General features: G+C 46.9%; 1 protein-coding gene across 9 annotated transcripts in view; it reads left to right on the top strand.

Moving 5' to 3' along the window:
* The window catches only part of SHANK1 (SH3 and multiple ankyrin repeat domains 1), a 122,484-nt gene that overhangs the window by 21,122 nt on the left and 78,075 nt on the right, over window positions 1-23,287 (top strand). For 6 of the 9 annotated variants that reach the window (XR_014540979.1, XR_014540980.1, XR_014540981.1 and 3 more), the window contains exons 2-6: window positions 10,279-10,521; window positions 16,990-17,193; window positions 21,528-21,599; window positions 22,425-22,533; window positions 22,640-22,791. Coding sequence is in view for 6 of the 9 variants with exons in the window: in XM_083582334.1 (XP_083438460.1) it covers window positions 10,312-10,521; window positions 16,990-17,193; window positions 21,528-21,599; window positions 22,425-22,533; window positions 22,640-22,791 (747 nt within the window). In the remaining 3 variants the exon portion in view is untranslated. Of the gene's footprint in view, window positions 1-10,278; window positions 10,522-14,795; window positions 14,871-15,040; window positions 15,153-16,989; window positions 17,194-21,527; window positions 21,600-22,424; window positions 22,534-22,639; window positions 22,792-23,287 lie in introns of those variants that run through there. The other 3 variants (XM_083582336.1, XM_083582335.1, XM_083582337.1) reach the window with 3 other exon arrangements.

The raw sequence follows: 23,287 nt of genomic DNA, 5'->3' as shown, positions 1-23,287 counted from the left end.
ACATGGAAAGAAAGAGACTTTAACTAACCAAAAAAACCAAAAAAAACAACAGATGCAAACATCGCATAGACAATGGTCTGACAGGTACCAATGAGCTTCCAGGCTTACAAGAATGTTGGTGGTAACGGAGGGGAGAGGAAGGAAGGAAGGAAGGAAGGAAGGAAGAAAGGATGGATAGAAGGAAGGAAGGAAGGAAGGAAGGAAGGAAGGAAGGAAGGAGTTTAAAGCAGGGGTCTGCAAAGTTATTGTGGCTTGGGGGCCACTAGGTGGCGCATCGGAAGATGGCTGACAATAACATCTCTCCGACCCACACGAGGTAATTTGGAGGCTATGATGGGGGTAATTAGCCTCCTTAACCCCCCCAGGATTGTGGGGGGGACGGCCCTTGCCTGCTATGCCCTATACCACCCCCGAATTTGTGGGGGTGGGGGCACTAGGCACAAAGCCCTCCTGTGGGATTCCGGCACTCCTGGATGCCGTCCCTGATTCGCGCCGCTAGTTGCAAGCATCTTCAAAAGAAACAATTTGGACGAGATAAATTGCACATGCTTCAAGGAAAAAGGGGAGTAAAGACTGCTGACAGAAGAGATCTCTGATAACAAGACAAGAATAAAATATGAGAAGATACGTCAAGATACGGTATGACTGAGGGGGGAGGGGGGAAAAAACCTGCCTTCCTTTTTCTTATGTGATTTAACAAGAATCCCCTCCCCTAATGAGTCAGAAACTAAGGACTTAAGCTGTGGATTTAAGGCTGTGTGGAGATAAACTTTCGAACCAAAGCAATGTTTCAAGATGAAGCTGGAAAGCTAAGAGTTTTGGAATGACACAGTTAAAAATGCCGTCGCCATTTTGGGAGGCATTGTTGGAGCTCTTGGGTCTGGGAGGAGAAAGAAAGAAATAGAGTTGTTTACATATCGTGGATCAACTTCTCGGTGGGACTTAAGAGCGACAAATGCCAAATTTATGATGGAAAGAGGGATGTTATCTACGAAGGAGATATATGGAAACCATCTGGACTTAGTGGAGGAACGGGAAATCCACACAGGATTATTATTTTGCTTATCGGCTTAAGGAGACTAACAGAAGAGATCGTAAAGGAAAAATAGAAATTATATGAACAAGATATGATGTGGAAACACCAAGATAAGACTGGATAGAATTATGAATTTTGTTTGGACTGATTGGGACTGATTTGGACATTAACGCAGTAATAAGAAGATGATCTGAATCCCCCTTTGGATCCTGAAGTATGGGTTCCCCCAACAAAATTTAAAAATTTGGCTTTGTAATTTGGAATTTATGTGATGTGATTTACTTTGATGTGATTGGCCAGTTAATAAAAATTATTTTTTTAAAAAAACAAAGTTATTGTGGCTTGGGGCGGTTCATGGTCCCGCAGACGCCATGGTGGGCCGGAGTGTGCATGTGCGGATGCATGCGCAAACGCTATTTCTGGTGCTCCTTCCGGCACGGAGGAGGCATGCGCAGCTTCCCATTGGCCAGTGTCCATTCCATTCTGCCAGTGTCGGAGGAGGAAATTCCCGCTCTGCTCCGTGCTGGTTTAGTGCAGCACATGGGAGCCGACAGTGGGGGTCCCCGAGCGGGAGGCAGGGGTCCATGGGCCGGTTAAATGACCCCCATGGGCCGCTTGTGGCCCATGGGCCTTAGGTTGCTGACCCTTGGTTTAAAGCATCAGTGAGGATGGATGTCAGAATGCCAAACGCAGCCCTCTGAGCCTCTCTCTGCAGGCCACACCCAGACCTTCCAAGTGTCTCTATTTTCCAGGGACAGTCCCAAATTTACAGAAGCCGCCCCAGTTTCTCATTTGATCCCGGAATGTCCTGCTTTTCCTTAGGACGTCCCTATTTTCCCTGGAGAAATGTTGGAGGGTATGGAGTTACGTGACCACCGAGCCAAAGAGATAAGCAACTATACAACCTTTAGAAGACCTCTGAAGGCAGCCTGGTATAGGGAAGTTTTTAAATGTTTAAGTATGTTCTTCTACATTTTGGAAGCCGCCCAGAGTGGCTGGGGCAACCCATTCAGATGGGTGGGGGATAAATAATAAAATGAGGATGAGGATGGAATAGGACGTCCCTATTTTCATCAGATAAATGTTGGAGGGTATCCACACACTGCTCCCCCATCCTGCTTCACACATGTCTTTCTGCCAGGCTAGAAGGTGTCCTTGAACTCTTATAGCACCTTTTGTTTGTCTGGACAGAGGATAGAGAGAGGTGTGTCTGTGTGTAAAGGTAATATTCCTATTTGTTGCATTGCTCATTCTTGCCTTTGGCCCCACCCACCACTGGCAAGGATTCCATGGAATGTTGCCAACAAGGGGATGCATCAGAGGAAAAGGACCCAGGGCAGGCTGTGGGTAGCTGTTAATGGATTACTTTGCATTTATTTAATTCTTTTTTAATGCAAATAGCATGGGGGGGGTGTGCATATTTATCAGCAAGTGCGCAGGGGAAATTTAACCCTTCTCTGCTGCCGTCCTGATGAAAATCCCTGGCTTACAAGCAATGTTAGAAATTAGCCAGGGGCCAGGCGCAGTTTGCAGGGGTCCAATTGCGACTGTGCGGAGATCTCTGAATGCCTCATTGGCAACTGACATATTCCTCTGGCTGGCCTCTCCAGCTTTCTTAAGCAAATAAGCAGAAGAGCATTTATACCCTTTTCTCCAAGGACTACATGGTTCAGCCCCTTCCTCAGTTAATCCCTACAAAGTAAAAAAAAGGTAAAGGACTCCTGGATGGTTAAGTCCAGTCAAAGGCAACTATGGGGCTGACCCTGTGATGTAGGTTAAGAGGCCACGATTGGCCCAAGTTCACCCACTGAGCTTCATGACTGAGTGGGAATTCGAACCCTGATTTCTTAGGTCCTAGTGCGTCACTCTGACGACTACACCACACTGGTTTCCTAGAGTACTTCTGCTATGGGGCGGCTCTGTAAATTAAGTAGGTAAATAGATATGGGGAAAGCAAAATGTCACTTAGAGAAGGATCTGAAATATTTTCCTTGAAGCTTGAATTTGTTTTATTCTGTATTGTTTTATTTAATGTGTTTCAAACTGCTTTGAGATATTTTTTCCTTAAAATATAAAGTGGTATAGAAATGATAATAATGATAATAAATAAAATTTCACCACCAAAAATAAATAAAAAGCACCTAGATATTCCGTCGTGGTGGCCTTAACCTAGGTTTAAGGTGTCATTTGATGGTTAGCTTAGATATCTGTGTTTCTAACACTGCTTAGAAGCTGTTATCTGCACAGGAGAAAATGATACCATTAGCAGTCCTGCATCCACACAAGCAATATGTGGCAACCAGTTCGACTGCAAGGCTGTTTTTGGGTTTTTCCCTATGACCTCCCGCCCACTCATAACAGCCAGCATCCTTGTTCTTTCTTTTGTGTTCTTTTTTTAGACTGTAATCCTCCATGTGAGGCCTGGCCTTGCTTGTATTTCTTCCATACAACGCCTGACATTCTTAGGCTCTTAACCAGCGCACCGGCATTTTGTGCCTATTCATGCGCAGGACAGGGAGATTAAAACAGAAGAACTGCCGTTGCATGCCCGTGCATGTTAATAATGTCTTAGAAAAGCACCCTCAACACCCCTGAGAGATAGCTCAGTCGGTAGAGCGGGAGACTCTTAATCTCAGGGTCGAGGGTTCGAGCCCCACGCTGGGTGAAAGATTCCTGCATTGCAGGGAGTTGGACTAGACGATCCTCATGGTTCCCTCCAGCTCTATGGTTCTATGATCTCCCCTCCTCAGCCCCCCCAAAAGTTATTTAAAAAACCAACTATGTTTAGGGAAGTTTTTAATATTTAATGCTGTATTGTTTTTAACACTCGATTGGGAGCTGCCCAGAGTGGCTGGGGAAACTCAGCCAGATGGGTGAGGTATAAATAAATTATTATTATTATTATTATTATTATTATTATTATTATTATTATTATTATGACCAGAGACAAATGGGACAATGTTCTACCAGGAGCAGGAGTCAGAAGCTCAACATTTGGTCCCTGGGTTGGTAGACACAGAGTATAATGGAGTATATATGGAGCTGTGTTGGGAAAATGGCCACTCCAAATTCTCTACCTCATTTGTGGGCAGCAAGAGGGGGTACCACCAGATTGCCAAGTGTTTTGTGGGAGGGATTCAAGTGCATACCAGGAACTTTGGGCTTGTGCAATTACAGTCGTACCCCAGAGAAAAACTGGGATGCGTGTCTTTCGGGGCTGCGCTCCCATGCAGGCCATGTGACTCGCGCAAGAGTACGGCACCCCAAAATGCACGTCTTTCGGGGCCACCATCTCATGGGAGCCAGGTGACTCACACGAGAGCACGCCCCCCTCAAAAAAACAGGATGTCCCACTTAAATCGGGACAGTTGGGGGGTATGCAACAAATGCACTTGAAAGAAAAGGCAGACTTTTTTCAGTTTGTAAAGTGACAGGGAAACGTGTAGAATGAATGAAGAATTGACGGAAAGACATACAAGGAAATTGGGAGGGAGGGAGGATGAATGCTCGTTGTTGTATAACCTCTCTGCAAGCAAATCAGGACAAAAGTTCAGTAAAGATGCCATCTGCAGGGGCCCAAATTGTGGGGAGCAACCCACCAAATATCCCTTATGGGGAGGACAAATTCTCTAGCAGTGTCTGGAGCAGGAGCTCATACATCTTCTCCCAGCAACCCATCTGGTCCAGCATCTTGTTCTTACAACGACCATCCAGATGCCTATGCAAAGCAGGAACTGAGCTTCACAGCACTCTCCTCTTACTGCCTCAAACAGGGGAGGTGGCTGCTGTGTTGGCAGCCTGGAATATCCAGACCTCGAGTTGTTATGAGACATTTTGGGGTGGGGACAGCAGCCATCAAAAACGCGTGGGGCAGACAACATTCTGCAAAATAGCCCCCTTTCCCTAGGGGTGGAAGAGGAGGATATACTGATAAATGTCTTCAGAGAAAAATATCTTCCAGCGGAGCTCTGAGCAATCTCAGCTTCTTAGAAAACAGAATTCTACAGCCAGTGGCACTCTAATTTCTCTCTGTTCCTGCATAATCACAGTCTCATGCTCTGAGCATGATGACAGACCCTCCAAATGTCCCTAATTTCTAGGAACAGTCCTGGATTTACAGAAGCTGTCTAGGTTTGTGATTTGATCCCGGAATGTCCTGCTTTTCCTTAGGATGTCCCTATTTTCATCAGAGAAATGTTGGAGGGTATGGAGTTATGCAACCCCCGAGCCAAGGAGATAAATAATTATACAACCTTTAGAAGACATCTGAAGGCAGTCCTGTATGGGGAAGTTTTTAAAAAATGTTTAATGCTTTATTATGTTTTTATATATATGTTGGAAGCTGCTCAGAATGGCTGGGGCCACCCAGTTAGATGGGCAGGATATAAATAATAACATTATTATCATTATCATTATTATTATTATTGAATAGGATGCCCCTAGCTTCATGGGAGAAATGTTGGAGGGTATGCAATGGTCTCTCTTTTCCAAGAGACTCAACACTTCTGTGTTGTCTGCCTGCCTGCCTGTCTTTACGTGTAGTCTCACACATAACAGTGACACGTTACAGTAATGGTAACACTTGAGGTGTTACACAAGTGTTATATATGCACACATTTTACTACCCTTGTGCTAATACCATTTAACACCATCGTTATTAACTTCCATCTGGAGTATTTACAGTATCAAACATCTCGCGAAATGTCCTGTTTTACACAAGAGACTTGGGGTGTCCCGGACTTGCACAATTGAACCAGATCCGTGTTGAGTCCATGTCTACATTTACAGCATTTTAGCAAATCTAGTTTCAACCTGCTTTACAAAAGAGAGAGAGAGAGAGAGAAGAGGATACTCCCAAGTATTTTGAATAAGGTCTGTCCCAGGCCTGTCATGTGCTGGGTCGGATCCACACCCTTATGCCACTTTAACAGTCATGAGGAATCCTGAGAACTGTGCTAGAAATTATAGCACTGTGAGGTTAGTGCCTTTAATGAGCCACAGTTCCCAGGTTTCTTTGGCGAAAGCCATTGTCAGGGAACTGACATCGGAGCGCAGAGCGGAGGTAGGGCTCTCCGATGATGCAGGAGAAGGGACCAGCAGGGAGAGGGAGAATACTTCCATTGGGGAAGGAAATAAGCGTGACACCAGGAAAGAAGGGGAGGAGGGAAGGTCTTCGGAGAGAGGGCTCCAAGACCCTTCCACAGGGTCCAGCGGGGAGAGCCCAGGACCTCCGCTGGCCACGCCCACTCTGCGCAGGAGACTTCCGCGCAGAGAGGCTAGGAGGAGACTTGGCGTCAAACAGCTTTTATGTTGGAAGAAGTTTAGGGAACGCCCACTGACGGATTCTGCCAGTGACTGAGACAGTCGCCTTGTAAGGGCTGTCAAATCAGGGAAAGGTTTAGCTACCCCAACAGCTGGGAGCAGTTTGGAATTTACGCACAAGCAACCCCAATTCCCATTACAGCCATGATGCTATTTTGTCGTTTTAGTTTTTGCCTGTTAAAGTGGTGCTTTTCCCATTTTCAATGCCTGCTTCGAACAGATTTTTGCGGGACGTACTGAGCCATGAAAGGGAGCATGAACCATTTCCGAGGTGGACTCTGAGCTCCTACTGAAAAAGCCAGCTTGTATTAACTTCAAAGTGGGCCAGATGTTTGTGTGAATTGCCCTCTGATCTCATTGACTTGACTTCCTGGGGATTTTCTTCTTCTTCTGGCATTCTTGATGTTTCCAAGGACCTATCTTTAGTTATGGCATTATCCAATGATTCTGAGGAAGAGGGAGAAATTCTATGAGAACTTTGTGGTAGTACAGATGGATGGATCAGCCTTTTTCCATTTTACGTAGGTTTTGTGTGCATTCAATCACAATTCTTCTCTATTTCATTTTTTTGTGGATTTTTAAAATAAAAGTGCATTTAAAAATGGTATACAATTTCTGCTGAAATACACATTTCGTGTGCTTTTCTACACTTTCCCCCAGAATATGCATTTTTACATGGATTTGCATTCACATTTATGTGCATATATTTGAGCTGAAACAAACTGTTACCTAGCACTCTCCCATCACCACCTCCAATAAGACAAATCCCAATCTGGAACCAGTGCAGAGAAGACTTCATTAGACTTGGTCGATATGGGGCTGGTTGCCTTTGTGTTGAGTGCGGGGTCAAGCAGTGGTCAGCCAAGCTCTTCACTGTGGCATCAGGCCTGCATCAGGCGGAAAGGTTAGCAGGTCTGAACAAAAGAACCTGACTTTGCAAAAATTTTGAGAAGTGTACAGTCAATTTGATACCTGCGTTCCCACAATGTAGGTTGGTTGGTTTGCTTTAAAATGCTGACTAAGCAAAAAAAACTCCTCCGCCACTTTAGAGTTGGACCTTGAGTATCTTACCAAACAAGGGATATCTCTCTCTCTAGTTGCAACTGATGCCAGAATTAGTTTCATTTCCCCAGAGAAGATATGGGGAGCTACATCATACCAGGACAGACCACTGGCCCATGTAACCTGCTGTTGTCTACACTGGCAGTAGATCTTAACCGGAGAGCCTTTTACATCAGTTACTACCCACGATCCCGGTGGCAGACAGGGCAGGGATCCCTGCGTGGGGGCGCCTGGCTCTTGCCCCCTCCATATCATGCGCCCAGGGCTATTGCACCCTTGGCCCTCCCCACACTACACCCCTGCTCCTCCTGCCCCACCGCCCACAGTATCTGCCTGGCTGCGATTATATCTAGCAAATGAAATTGGAGGTGTCAGGGGGTTCAGAGCAAATGGTGTCCTTTAGGGCTAATTATAGGCCCTTTTGGCAGGTGCCGAAAGTGGGGCAGGCGTCCCAGGGCTGTTCCGCTTTCTGGGACGTCGTGTGCTGCTTGCACACAGATTGCTTGGGCCCTGGGGCCGGCTGGAAACTGGGACACAGAGCATGAAAAGTCAGTGAAGGAGACTGGGGTGGAGGTGGTTGGGGCGGAAGGGAACATTCGGCTGGCATGCGGAGCAAGGACCTGAAGCGAGGGATCTCTGCCTTGCACCTCTTGTGGGGGAAATACAGAGACAGGGAACTGGGAATGTAGTGGGGGGGGGACAAGATCTGACAGACATGCAGAAATTAAAAGGGCAAAGTGGGCGGGAGGAGTGAGAGAATGGAAGCACTGGGCAAGCAAAGAGGGAGAATGTGCATGTTCTTCAGGGCATTTCCAGGCATTTGCCATTTTGGGGAGGGATTCCCAAAAGATTGGCTTTTTTCGTGATAAAGGAAGCAGCGGGAGAATGTCTCAGAAAGTGCGTCACCGCACTTGCTTTGATGACCCATCACCTAACCTCCCGCAGATAAATCAGAATGAAGGCATATTAAGCAGCCAACGTTGTCTAAGCTCCCTGAAAATAAATCAGAATGGATGCTCAATAAGCAGCTCATCTGGAAGCATCATGCAGGCATGTATGCATGCAAATCATTCCGATCGTGTGCCACTAAGGACCCATTTGGGAGCATGTTAAAAGAAGTGTTTTGCCTGTTCAAAGCATCACACACCATGACCCAGTGGCGCTAAACCAAACCATGCCTAAGTGTGACCCCATATACCACTATGCTACTGCTGCTATGGTACCTGGCATTACATATTAACCTAGGTTCATGGTTTGCCTCTTCCATACAAACCACAAGCCTTGGCAACAGCTTATGGTTGGGAGCAAGACAAACCATGAGCCTAGCTTCAGATGTAACACTAACCATGGTTTGTTTGGATGTAACAAACCATGGTTAGCACAGGTAGCGCAGCAGCAGCAGCAGAACAGGGAGAGGAGCAAAGCGGCTGGGATTTTTCCTGTGAGTACCCACACGGTCACACATTCACGCTTAGCCATGGTTTAGTTTAGAGTCATGTGCGAACTGGGCCGTTGCATCAATAATCATGCTTTGGAAGGAGGAGTGGGAAGCAGGTGACTGTGCGTGGATTGAAAAACGAAGTTCGCAATGTCTCTGTGTTCCTCCCTGTGTACAAGTTATTCTCCCCATCTCTCTCTTCATAGCTATGTTCCCCGGGTATCTTGCCACGTCTGTACTGGAACGAATCCTGCTTTCAGTGCAGATCAAGGCAAGCTGCCTGTCAGCAAGTCTTCCAGGGATTCAGAGCTAATAAGCCAAAGGCTGATGTAGGAAATGCGACCCCCTACTTCCCCTCAACCCCGATCCCTGGTACAATAGTGGGGGGGGGTGTCTGCCCACCCACCCCACCCCAGTTTGGGGCTTACTGACTGCAGCCTCCCCCTCCACTCCTCTTGCTCAGTACTAGTGAACGGAGTTGTATTAAACACAGGGAAGGAGCAGCAACTGAAGAAACATAATTGGACCTCCTGTGTGGCACAAGCTGTGGGATGGGTGGTGAAATTAGATTCCAGCTAGGGTTGCCAACTGTCCTGTATAATACAGGATTGTCCTGTATTCCAGTGTAAAGTGCTACATCCTGTATTGATAAGGTTTTGTCCTGTATTTCTCTCTCTGTACCAGGTTAGGGATCCTCTCCCAATGCATGTTTTTGAAAGGGATTGTGAAAGGTCACTTATTTAAGCGCTGGGTAACCGAGCACAGACAGATCTACAAGTGTGTGTGTGTGTGTGTGTGTGTGTGTGAGAGAGAGAGAGAGAGAGAGAGAGAGAGAGAAATTCCAGAGGGGCCACCCTTTGAGGCTCCAATAGATTGTAATGGATTGCTTTGAACTCACTTCATCACCAGGTGAAACAACAGAACAAAGATTCTGGACTAGATTCCACTCTAGTCGTAGTACTGTATGTCTGCATGTTTTTGTCTGTACGCCTTAGCGTGTCTTTGTTTTGTGTCGGTATAGCAGAGAAAGCAAGAGAAGGGAGGCCTCATTTTTGCTTGACTTGCCTGTCAGCCTTGGTTTGTGTGTGAGTGTGTGTGTGTGCACATTTGGGTCTGTGCCCGCTTGCTCAGAATGCATTATTCAAAGGCCATATTTCTGTATCTGAATACGTGTGTGTTAGGAGATCACATCTTGGTAGAGCAGTGCTGTAGAGGCCATCCCTGTCCCCTTACCACTACGGGCGTAAAAAGAGATCTGTTGGATCAGGCCTGTGGTCCATCTTACCAGCATCCTGTTATAACCATGGCCAAACCAGATGCCCATGGGAAGCCCAGAAGGAAGGCAAGCGGCTACACATCTCTTACAATGCTCCTCCACGGAGGTAACCTTTAATCTCTTTCTCTTTCCCCATCCCTGCAGTGCAGCCAGTGATGGTGCCCAGCGCCCCCGACGATGCCCCAGAGCCCCGAATCAAGTGCGGAGGAGGAGGAGCACCTCTCCCAGTGCCCCGAGGGGGAGTCGGGCTCGGAGACCTCCCGCGAGGGGCCCAGCCCGCCGGCCAGCCCCGCTAACCCTGACCACAGTCGCTCCATGTCGGTACCCGAGGACGCACACTTCAGTATGATGGTCTTCCGAATTGGCATTCCTGACCTGCACCAGACGGTGAGGAACCAAAGAGGGGACGGAGTGCGGGAGAGGCATGGAAGCTCACCTGTGCCCAGGTGCATGCTGAGGTGTAGCGGGAGGCAAGTGTGGAGGATATTTTGTGGTTTTTTTAAAGAAGCTAGCCAAGTTCTGTATTGAGCATTGGGGAGAAATTCCAACCCACTGAAGACAAGAGCGACAAGCGATGCCGAGTTACCGGTTTCAAAATTAATTTTTGCCGTCTCTACCCCACCACCCCTAGCTGACACCCTTTTGTGTTTTGTGGCGTAATTCTAGCCATCTAGATGGTTAACGATGAACCTAGGAATCAGCCTTAAACTGGGTCAGACGGTCTATCGTGCTCAGTATTGTCTACACTGACTCACAGTAGCTCTCTGCAGCTTCGTAAGGAACTCCCATCTTTCTCAGCCCTACCTGCAGATGCCCAGAATTGGACCTGGAACCTTCTGCATGAAATTTTCGGTGCTCCACTACTCAGCTATGGCCCTTTCATAGCAATAGTAATAGTGCCATCTATAGGTGCTGTACCAAGTTTGAGGGCTGGTCTCTGCCCTGAGGGGTTACAAGAAGGAAAATGGAAGCAGATTATGCAGGGTTGGCACGATCAGGTAGCCCCTGCTCCTCCTCTTCACAGCCGCAGTCCGCTTGCTTGTTCAGCTACCTCTCGCTCTGGCTGCCCAGATAAGAGTGGTATATAAGTAGATGCCACTGTCTTGTTTGCTCCTTGGCTCTCTGCCTGGCAGGCATGCAGGTGGCAGCAGAGATGAGGAAGAGAAGGGAGAGCAGTTTGTGATGATGGCAGCATGGAGTTAGACTCACTGGGAGGGAACGGGGCAGAAGGTCTTACACAAGGCTCTCCAAAACCTGGAGCCAACACTGAGAATATGTTGTCGTTTCAGTTACGTGTACTTAGGGTTAGGTATCGAAGCGCAAGGATGAGACACATTGGGTCATCCCAATATGTTTTAAAGTGGCCTCCCAGATGTTGTTGAACATCAGCACCCAATGGGATGTTCAGGAGTTGTACTACAGCAATATCCAGAAGGCCACAGGTTGTCCACATCTGTTGTAGAGTATGGTGACAAGGCAGTTGGACAGGATTTTACCAAATCATTTCAGTAATCGGGTAGGTTTCCTCTGATACAGTGCTCCTTGTTTGCTCCTTTCCCCTGTGCCTCAGATGGACATGATATAATCTGCGTAGCGTGGGTTGCTCAAGGAGGGAACCGGTTAAATGGGCAGAGAGTTTTGTGGACAGGGATGTGTGTTCCTTGATTCTGCAATGCTGCCCAGGAAGGTCTGTGGCTGATGGACAAATAAAAGTGGGGCTTCCCTTCTCGGCTGGGCTCCACACACCCTACCACCACCACCTCAGTCCCTAGAGGGGTAATTAATGCAGAACTGGATTCATCCTTAGCTCAGCACTAAAGGGAACTTATTCCTTCCTCACTTCATTAGCAATAAAACCAGGACACTCAGCAACACACACACACATACAGACATTGCCACCAGCACCAGTCCTTTTATCCAGCAACCCTTTGATTTGGAGAGCCATCTGCAGACCTAGGCGAAGTGTGCTCCCTGCCCCCCCTTTCCCTTTCCCCCCCGCCTGCCATTAGGGTCCTTGCATGGCTGCACAACCACTCCCTGGGCACCCCAGAAGTCTTGCTGCCTGTGTACATGCCTTCTTCATCTCACTCGGCGATGATTCCATTTGTATCACACCTTTCCTCCAAGGAGGTCAAAATGGCGCGCATGATTCTCTCCCCCTGTTTATCCTCACAACAACCCCTATGATTGATGTATGATTAGGCTGGGAGACAGTGTGCTTAATGGCTGAGTGGGATTTGAACCCTGGTCCAGCTGTCCATCCACTATACCACATTGGCAGAGCACACTGATGAGAGCCTCCCTAATCCCCCCCAAAAACACCCCCCCATATCAGGGTTTATCAGCTTTTAAAATTTGTTTTTATTGCCCCACCCTATCCAGAGGTTTGTGAGTGAGCCGTAGTATTCTTAAACCCAGAAAGTCCACACTCTATGACTTGCGTATCACCTTGAAAAAATGTGTCTGTGGACCTGGACCTTGCTTTTAAGATGAGGTGGTCAAGGATGTCCTGAGTGTTGCTTACTTTTCAGGTGTATTTTCTACATCTGCTTATTTAACGGGCTAGTCATGAGGTCATAAATTATACTCTTCATCATTGTGGAAAATGAGTTCCTCACAACGGATACGAAAAGAAAGAAACCTTAAGCGGCTTGGCAACTGAGCAAAGGAAAAATGAAAGGACACGAATCGGCTTTTGACAACAGCCGCCATTGTATATGCCAGGTCATCCTTGTGGAAGGGGTCAACATCCCTGGCCATTCTTTGTGGGAGCTGTACCCCTCTTTGCCCCCCTGTCCTCACAGCCCCCACTACTTCTGGGGTCCATATTTGTGGGGCTCAATCCCAGAACACATTGGAAAAAACTGAAAAAGGCAAGAGAACTTTTGAGTATATGTGGAACGTCTTTGTCATAAGACGGTAAACCCACAACCCCACAGTTCTGGGTCTGAGGTTGTGTCTTCCTGTACATCTCTTTGAGAAGTGAACCACTTCTCAAGAGTAACATCCACCCTGGAAGTATAATCTTGCTTCAGCTACTACTGCTGCTGCTGCTAGGCCCAGCGTCAGCACACAACAGCTTTTGGGAGTTGTCATGGCACATCGCTGCCTCACCCCCGGCTTTTAAAAAGCAACTGGGTGTAGGAGCCACCATTTTGATTTCCCTCAGCATCTCCAACACAGCATTGTTCTGGGGCATTGTGAGAGAGAGCAGCCATCCACAGCTACCTCTGTCGCTGTTACCAGGTGGAAGGAGGGGGCACATCAGAAGACATTTTGCCAAGGGCCTGGTGAAACCTGGAACCAGCCTTGCTGCTGCTGCTACTACTACTAAAGGGTAAATTTTGCCAAATAGAAGAAGATGCACTTCTTGCAACAAATTAGCATTTGCTAATTTGCATGCATACATGCACATTTAGAAATAATGACTATACTTTAAATAGCAATGTAATGTTTTTCATTCCAGCAGAGGAGAGACTATGAGCAGGTGACCCATGAATGGCTGCTTAATCCACTATGTAGCTGGTCGCTGTGGTGGATATGCAACTTCATTCCCCGCCCCCCGGGGAATCACCTCAAATGTGACTACAACTCCCATCACCCCTGGCCACTGGTTCTGCCAGCTAGGGCTGATTGGAGTTGTAGTCCGCTGGGGACTCAAGTTTGAGAAACACTGTTCTAGAAGAACACATGTCTGTTCTAGATGGTGTTCGGAGTTGGCCCAAGTATTGTACCGATGAAATGCCAGGGACGCCCCCTGTGGCCCCTTATTCCCCTCACAGTCACAATTCCCAGAGCGGTTTAACAGTCAATCCCTCTTCCCAGGGAGCTCTGGGAATTTGTAGTTCTGTGAGGGAAATAGGGGTCTGCTAGCATCTCTTAGCACCCTTCATGAACTACAGTTCCCAGAATTCTTTGGGGAAAGCCATGTCTGTCAAAAGCGGCATGAAAGTACTTTAAATAAATAGGGCAGATGGAAACTTAATGAGAGCTGGCTAAAATAACCTTTAGTCTCTTTCACTTAGCCGTTGCTGTTTGAGTCCTCTGTTCCTGCATCTTCATATCCAAACACACACCATATATGTATAACACCACTTCTCCTCTGTGTACACAGTGTTTGGGGGGATGGGATTTAAAATGTGAATATTACATTAAGCTACCCAAAGGCCATTGTTTGTTGGTCTCTACACTATTTTGGAGAAGGCCCTCTTTCTTTTTTCTCACTCCCCACAAAAAACCAGCAACACCCAAACCCATCACATTTTACTGATTCTTTAAAGCTGTTCTCCCCCTTTATCTTGGGTCCCATTTCTATTCACAGGGGCAACCATGGAAACGGTTGCTAGAGATCACAAATTGTTGTGACCATGGAAACAGGGATGGAACTGCCACCATGTGTCTGGCTGGTTGTCCCTTCATGACCCCCTCCCCTCCCCCCACTCCCCAAATCTGACCCTGGAAGACGGAGGGGTGAGGGAAGGAGGCAGGGACTGCTAGGGTAGTTGGAAAGAGAGAGTATTGGTGCTAACGTGAGTTGAGAGCTATGCAGAGAAACTCCTGGTGCCATAAAAAGAGCAAAAGGCGGGAACACCAATCCCATTTGAGTCAAATGCATACCCTCTAACACTTCTCCAGTGAAAACAGGGACATCCTACCATACCCTCCAACATTTCTCCAATGAAAACAGGGACGTCCTAATGAAAAGCGGATCAAATCGGAAACCGACCCATGACTGTGTAAATAAGGAGGTTTTTTCCTGTCTGCTTTACGAGTTTCTTGCAAGAGTACTATGTGTGGGTCCGTTTTGTATAAATATGTTGCCATTCTGGCCCGTTGCACCCTCATCACGGGTACCCACACGTTTCCTACAGCCGCTGCATGTGGCAGAGGAGGCCATGGGGCGCATGCACCCAGCGACTGGCAGGCGCTGTTGCTGACGGAGCATGCCTGAGACTCAGGGAACCGTTCCTTTGGACGTGGCCTGCGCCACGCGCGGCTCAAATGCCCCTGCCGCAAATGTAAATCGGAGTAATCAAGTTGGCATGTTGCGTTCTCAACCTAGCAATTTCCTTGATGGGAAGAGGCGTTGTGTCTTGCCTGCCTGTCAGGATAGGCAGTGACAGCGCATCGGGGATGAAAGAAGAGTACATGTTGCATACTCTTGGTGTTGTATTTTAAATTGCCATAGCCCACCTGGGTGAAGGGCATGATGATGATAATAATAATAATAATAATAATAATAATAATAATAATACATCCAGAGGCAGTGAGGGGAAGACTTGGGACAACATATACTGTCTATCCCTGTGGTGTTGAACCTCTGGCCTGCGCACCTAATTAGGCCCACCAGGCCTAATTTGGCCGGCAAGGCCCAGCATTCGGCCTATAAGACTGTTTTGGCAAGCCACACCCACCACCCCTACATCTGACATTATATATGTAGGGCATACATGACGTCAGGTGTGGGTCAGCTAAAGACTTGACCGGGGTGAAAGCAGGTTTGCAGGCACCTCAGACACAGTGCATTACAACAGACACTGCCATTGCCACACACACAAACAGAGAGGCTGCCTACAGATAGGCCCTCTGTCACCATTCTTGTAATTCATCTTACGATGAAATTCTTGGTAGCTCGATGTCTGTATTATTTCTCAGATTTTGCCTGGAATATTCTCTGTTGAGGAATCACTCGAAATTAGGCCTGCCCCAGGCAATAGCTGCAGGAGGCCTGTAGGGACTTTGTCCCCTCAGGGAGACTGCAGGCCCGTAGCCTGGATTTCAGCTTTCAATTAACAGTGCTTTTTGTTTTTCGTTTTTAAAAAGTGCAATTTCTGTCCCTTTCATTTGCGGAGATAAGATGGAAAATATGCAGGCTTCATTCTGCACAGCGGTGTGGGAAAACATAATTCTAGTGTTCTTCTGGCTGATGAATGCAAAGGCAGCTGGGATGAACAGAAAAGCGCTGATTTTTATTAAGAAGGGTTTTTTTTTAATAAAAAAAATTACAGTGAACATCAGCAACCAGTTACGGGATCTGTTCACAACTACAACCATACCATACATTTAACAATTATAGCACTTTAACGTTAATGGAAAGTCTTGGGAACTGTAGTTTGCTCAGGGTGCTGACCGCGCAGAGCTACAGTTCCCAGTTTTAAATATATGATGTGGATGTGAGACGCATAAGGTCTGGGAGTGCTGACAGTTAAATTACCTTTATAATAGTTTCTCCCCAACATGACTGTTGTGGGAGAGGTGGTCAAAGAGCCCCCTCTCTGTGAACTAAATTAGCTGAGCAAAAGGAATATTCTTGTACAATCTTGTTCTACAATCAAAAAACTGTAAATTTATTAAGCTACCTCTTTTTTAGATCCTGACTCTTCTGTGCTCATTCCCCACATTATGTAATCTTACCACTCCCCCCCCCCCCGCCCACCATCACAAAATTTATAGCCCAGGATGTAGAAAGATCAGTATTAAAATCCTTTTTTTTCTTTTTAAGCCAGTGTGGCATTGTGATTAGAGTGGTCAAGACCCAGGTCCAAATCCCCTCTCAGCCATTAAGCTTGATGACCTTGATGCCCAAGGATGACCTTGGACAAGTGATCACTAGGTCCGTTGGCTTAGCCTACCTCACAGGGTTGTAGTGAGGATAAAATGGGGGGCAGAATGCTGTAAGCTGCCTTGAGTCCCTTGGAAGAAAGAGAGGATGTGGATCAATAAACCAGATTTAAAAGGGCCGAAACACTGCTTTAGAGCAAACTCAAAACAAGGTGCCACTTTGTGCCATTTTGATGCATTCCTTTTGCTCTCAATTCCACCCCTCCCTCTCCCACTGGCCCAAAACCATTTCAGAAATGCCTACGTTTCAACCCTGATGCGGCCATCTGGGTGGCAAAGCAACAGATCCTCTGCACTCTCAATGAAAGCCTCAAGGACGTGCTGAACTATGGGCTTTTCCAGCCAGCCACCAATGGGCGGGATGCCAAATTCCTGGACGAAGAGCGCCTATTGCGCGAGTACCCACAGAGTTTCGAGAAGGGAGTGCCCTACCTGGAGGTAAGTCTGCTGGTCCTACAGCATACTGTAGTCAGAAGGGAGGACTGCCAACGGCAAGGGGGCGTTGAGCCTTTGGGAGCCAATATAAAAACAAATAGCCCAGGCCGTGTAAAAGTGTTGCAAAGGAGATGTCAGTGCTATCCCCTGCCCCAATACACACACGCATGCTTCTAAAATGCTTTTATTTATAAAATATTTTTATTGTACCTTTCAGCCCCTCAAGGCAGCTTACAATGACCAGTTGTATAAATAATACAAAGCAGAGTTAAAAAGCAGAGCCAACGAAAGTGCTAATATCAGTAAGATCAACAGAGGCTCAGACATGATTTGGAAGACTCTGCTAGGAAGATAATTTCCTCTGGGTGCCCCTTCTCCCACCACAAGACTAGGCAGTGATCATATCATCATTCCCACCCTCTAAAGTTTTTCATCAGTTATGCACCACTGCTGCTGAGAAGCAGTGAGTAATTGCCCAGGTACCTGGGTGAGGAGAAGATCCTATACCTGGGACTATTTGGTCCTGGTTACTAGGCCATGCAGTTCCAGGGTGCAGCAAACCCTTATTCACCACCAGCCCAGTCATTGAGCAGCAAGCAGCAGGCAATAGGGAAAGAGCATTTTCTATAATTGCACACAGTCCCTGCTGTCCTTAGGCCCCAACTGCCTTAAAATATTGTGTTTATTGGGTGTTTAATTTTCTCTTTGCGTTTTCACATGAAGCTAAACCATAATTTGCTTTAACCATGGCTTGAGCCACAAGAGTTGTCCCTCAGACAAGAAAAGAAGCCACAGCTTTTTTCTCTAGAACTTGGTTTCTTCTTCAGCTGTTCTTCCCCTTGGCTTCTGTAGCTTGTCAAGCATACGGAGTGGAATGATCCAACAAACCAAGGTTGTCCATTTTGAACATAACACTAAACCATAGTTAGAACACGCTACCATTTCTAAACCAATAACAAACCATTGGTTTACATCATGATTTGTTGCTAGAAAGATAAACCATGGTTCATCTACTGAGCTGGGTTCAGGCACTCTAACAAACCACACTTTGACTCAACAAACCATAGCTTAGCATTATGTGTGAATCAGGCATGTCAGTTGCCTTGTAGGCCTGTTGTCAGGCAATAAGAGAAAATATGACTATTTTAAATAAAAAGGGGAAGCCTTTTACCTACTGTTTTGAAAGTTGGGTGTCTTTCCCTCCAACCTTTATCAACTTAAATCTGGAGACAGATAATTGTTTTGTTTTAAGATAGTTGGGAGGTAGAGGAAAGATAGTGAAAATTGGTATGATAGACCCATTGCAACATATAGTAGAAACAGTCATTTTTATTTATTTTTGTTTTAGTCCCTCAGTAATCTTTGACCAAATGGGTATTGCAAGTTTTGGAAACTACAAAAACATGCCAGACCTGTTTGATCAGAAATAATGGTGGATGAGCAAATACACTTTGTAAGTAGCTCTGTCCCAATACCATCCACTCTCTGGAAAAACACAAACAAAATCCCAACAGATATTCCTGGTGCTTCTCTTCCATGTACTGTCATGACAACAGTACAGGCAATATTTTTCAAGTAACCGCATTCATAACACATGCAAATACTCATTGGTCATTAGAAATAATAATAAAAATAATGAGGATGAGGATGATGTTTGGGAAATAAAGAGTGACAAATTTGAATTAAATGTGTCACAGCAAAATAATATGTGGGAATGTTAATTGTATGTCCCTAGTTGGAAGGACCCTAGATTTGTAATCTAGATTTGTAGGCTACATGAAGGACATATACTAATTTTGGAGGACGGACTATCACTATACCTTACATGCAGAGGGTCTTGCATTCAATCCTTGAATTCTCCAGTTTAAAAGAGCCAGGTCTTGGTAATATGAACAATCCCTGTCTGAGTACCTGAAGAACCACTGCTTGTCAAAGTAGCCCTTTTCAAGGGGTCCTTTGTTTTGGACAAACTGCTGGTACTGAGGACCCCCTTTGGGAGGCAAAGGATAAAAGCTCCTTTTGCCACACACACACCGGGTTTGATTCAGATAAAAACCCCAGGCCTACAATCTGCCACTTTCCCCTCTTCCTCTTTAAGTCAGGAACTCTAAAGGAGAAGGTCAAATGGGAGAGCCTCAGGGACCAGATGGGACCAAAGTCCCGTTAAGGGTTGTGTCTAATGTTAGTTACACTCATAGTAGACCCAGTGAAACTAATGGACACAATTAACTTAGAATCATAGAGTTGGAAGAGACCCTGAGGGTCATCTAGTCAAACCCCTTGCAATGCAGGAATATGCAGCTGTCCCATACAGGGATCAAACCTGCAACCTTGGTGTTATCAGCATGATGCTTTAGCCAACTAGGCCATCAGCTGAGGTCCATTAATTTCAGTGCATCTACCCTGAATAAAAACTTAGCTGGACCCAACACATGATGTATATCACAAAATGGCCTGTTTCACGAGTGCGTAGCCACACATCAAGGATACCTATCAATACATCAACTCTAAATAAAAACATGTGGTGAGTTGGATCCAGAAGTTAGTGAAGCTGGAGCCGCCGCCGCCCCGCCCCGCTGAAATCAGCGAGACTTTGTAATGACTAATCTATCCCATTGATTTCAAATGAAACTGAAGAATGACTTGCTGCCTCTGGATCTGCCCCAGTATGCATTCAGTATAAAACCTAAGATTAGCAATGATGAAACCATAGGCTTGCATTCTAAATATATAGACTCATATGAGGCAAAGGAAGGTGTGGGGGGAGCAAGAGAGAGAGAGATGAATCCAGCGAATTAGAGAAGACTTGAGAAAATAGATATGTCTCGAGGCACTACTTGAAGAGTGGGAGGTACTGAATCATACAGATATCTGGAGTTGACATTCTTCTTCAGATCTATAGAAGTTAAATCTGTGGTTGCGTGGAGGGCCAGACACATTGGGCAGATCCACCCCATACATTTCAAGGGCATCCGGTGCACATTTAAAGCACGTTATGTCTCCTAAATAATCCTGGGAACTCTAGTTTGTTAAGGGTGCCTGGAACTTGAAGCTATTATTGGCCGAGGGAGCTGGCGTACAGCTTCCGGGTCATGTGGCCAGCATGACTAAGCCGCTTCTGGCGAACCAGAGCAGCACACGGAAACGCCATTTACCTTCCCGCCGGAGCGGTACCTATTTATCTACTTGCACTTTGACGTACTTTCGAACTGCTAGGTTGGCAGGAGCAGGGACCGAACAACGGGAGCTCACCCCAGCGCGGGGATTCGAACCACCGACCTGATCGGCAAGCCCTAGGCTCTGTGGTTTAACCCACAGCGCCACCCACATCTCCAAAGAGGCATAGGATGTGCCTGGAATGTATGGTGTGGATCTGCCTTGTTTCTAGTGCACCTGCATGGAAATGCACACGCCTGGACATGAAAGTGGCACGTCGTGCTCTAAAGTACTGCGTGCTCTGCAGCCATTTCACATATTTCAGCTGATGAAGTTCACTTAGAAGTGTTTACTGTGCAGTGTGCAACGGTCAAGTTTTTCTAGCATAGCTTTAACAAAAAGAATCAACACCCTCCTGGCTTTTAAAACAGTTCAGTTCACATTGTGGCAGAGTAAATGGATGCAGAGCACATATCTGGTGGAGAAGAGAACTGGGGAGCAGCTGTAGCTCAAGTGACAGAGCATGTGCTTGGCATGTAGAAGGTCCCAGGTTCAGTCCTGATATCTCCAGGGTGGGCTTCTGCCTGAAATCCTGGACCACGTCTGCCAGTCCATGTACACCAACCAGCCTTCCCCAATCTGGTGCCTTAAAGGTTGTTTTTTTTTGGACTACAACTCCCATCAGCCCCAGGCTGTGGCTGATGGGACTTGTAGTCCAAAAAAGCTGGCATCAATACTGAGCCAGATAGACCATTGATCTTACTTGATATAACGCAAGCTTCCTATGTTCTGTATTCAGTGTGGAGGGGACCTTCCCTATCTTAGGCAGTAACCCTGGCATAAGAACTGGGATGTGAGAAGTATGGCAATGTATCCCTGTTGTAATATGTGAAATGCTGGAGGGCACTGAGGAAATTGTATTTAGTTTTGCCACACGTGACAGAGCATGTACTGCCTGCCTGACACATGTCCTAGTCTCCCTCAGTGACGAACCACACTTGAAGGTCCTTGTATAGAAGTGATTTCTGTGTGGGAAATTCATCTTGCTTGAAGCACCCTGAGAGCTTCTTATGGAAGTGTGAGATTAGAGTTGAGGGACATGCCTTTGCAGAGATGGTTAGGTGTCATGATGTGTAACTGCAGTAACAGCCCCCTCTCTCCCCTTTCCTCACTTCTTCCAGTTCCGCTACAAGACCCGAGTTTACAAGCAGACCAACCTGGATGAGAAGCAGCTGGCAAAACTCCACACTAAGGTGAGAGAAGAGAGACCTTTCAACATCTCCACCCCCCACTTCCCCAAACCCCCCATAGAAATAAAAATCTCTGTCCGGAGAGCAGCTGGCTTTAAAAATCCCGTATTTTAGTACAGTTTCAGCATTCCAGCTCCATTGCCGTGTATGCTCTGTTACGGAAATACTGTGCAGATCAGACAGATTATGAGAGTATTCCGATTTACTTAAAAGCCACCCCTTCGCTGCTTCAGAGCTAGCATAGAGCTGCAAGCCATTACAGTGGTACCTCGGGTTACAGACGCTTCAGGTTACAGACGCTTCAGGTTACAGACGCTTCAGGTTACAGACTCCGCTAACCCAGAAATAGTACCTCAGGTTAAGAACTTTGCTTCAGAATGAGAACAGAAATCGTGCGGCAGCTGCGCGGCAGCAGCGGGAGGCCCCATTAGCTAAAGTGGTGCTTCAGGTTAAGAACAGTTTCAGGTTAAGAACGGACCTCTGGAACGAATTAAGTTCTTAACCCGAGGTACCACTGTAGTTTCTTAGCAGGCTAGTTAAATAAACAGGCTAGTAACTTTCGTTACTTATAACCTTATTTATAAGGTTGCATTTAATAAGCCAGAATGCAAAAGAATGCACACCTGGGACTCTCCATGGAAATGAATAGCGGAGCCCTTGCAGGCGGGAAACATCTCTATCCCTGCTTGAGCCCCTCATGCCCGCAAGACACTCTGGGAGGCTTAAGCGTGAGGCCCAGCTCCACTGTGTTCCTCTTTTCAACCTGCAGTATTCTGTCCCCTCCCTTTCCCGCCCCACAATGGCTGTCACTGGCAACTCTTTCCCCAGACGGGATTGAAGAAGTTCCTGGAGTACGTTCAGCATGGCTCGGCCGAGAAAGTGGCGCGGCTCCTGGACAAAGGGCTGGATCCTAATTACCACGATTCCGACACTGGCGGTAACTATCAAGGGGGCACACAAAGCGGAGGAGTCGGGGAGCCTGGGGTGCCCACCACGCAACCCGCCCCTCTCCTCACAATAGTAACCCTGTGGTTTCCCTGCAGAGACGCCTTTGACGTTAGCTGCCCAGCTGGATGGGACCATCGACGTGATCCGGCTGCTATGCCTTGGCGGTGCCCACATAGACTTCCGGGCGAGAGATGGAGCCACAGCACTACACAAAGCTGTGTGCTCCCACCACTACCCAGCCCTGATGGTAATGCCAGTTGCCAATTCCTTCTCAGTACTGTACTGGGAGATGTGAGAATAAAGATGTGGGAGCGGAAGAAAATGTCAGCGGCAGCATATCTCCTCCACCTTCCCGGCTCCTTATGCTTTTGTTGTTATATATAAGCATATATGAGAAGTATGAGAAGAGCGGTCCCTGCTCAAAGCATCTTGCATTCTCATGTCAGGGCCAGATCTTCCTGGAGGCTCTTACAATATTTTGCTGGGACGGGTCGCTGCCGCAAGAAGCTGCCAAACTAATGCCAGGATTTGTGTCGCGTGCAGATCTTCTGGGTCCCCTGTTAAGCATAATCCAATATGGTGGGGTTTCCATGCCAGCTGAATTTGCTAGCCAAAGGGTCACAGAAGGGGCCACTCTGGCTTTCAGTCTGTGGATCCATAGTGTGTCTCTGCGCAGGGGCTGCCATGTTTGGTAGGCCAACATTTAAAAGACCACAACTATGGTGCATGTTTTGTGGGGAGAG

The sequence above is a fragment of the Podarcis filfolensis genome, assembly GCF_964270895.1.
Source record: "Podarcis filfolensis genome assembly, chromosome: 13".
In the NCBI taxonomy this organism is placed as follows: Eukaryota; Metazoa; Chordata; class Lepidosauria; order Squamata; family Lacertidae; genus Podarcis; species Podarcis filfolensis.
Note: the sequence above shows the minus strand (reverse complement) of the source record. Positions and strands in the feature narration are given on the sequence as shown.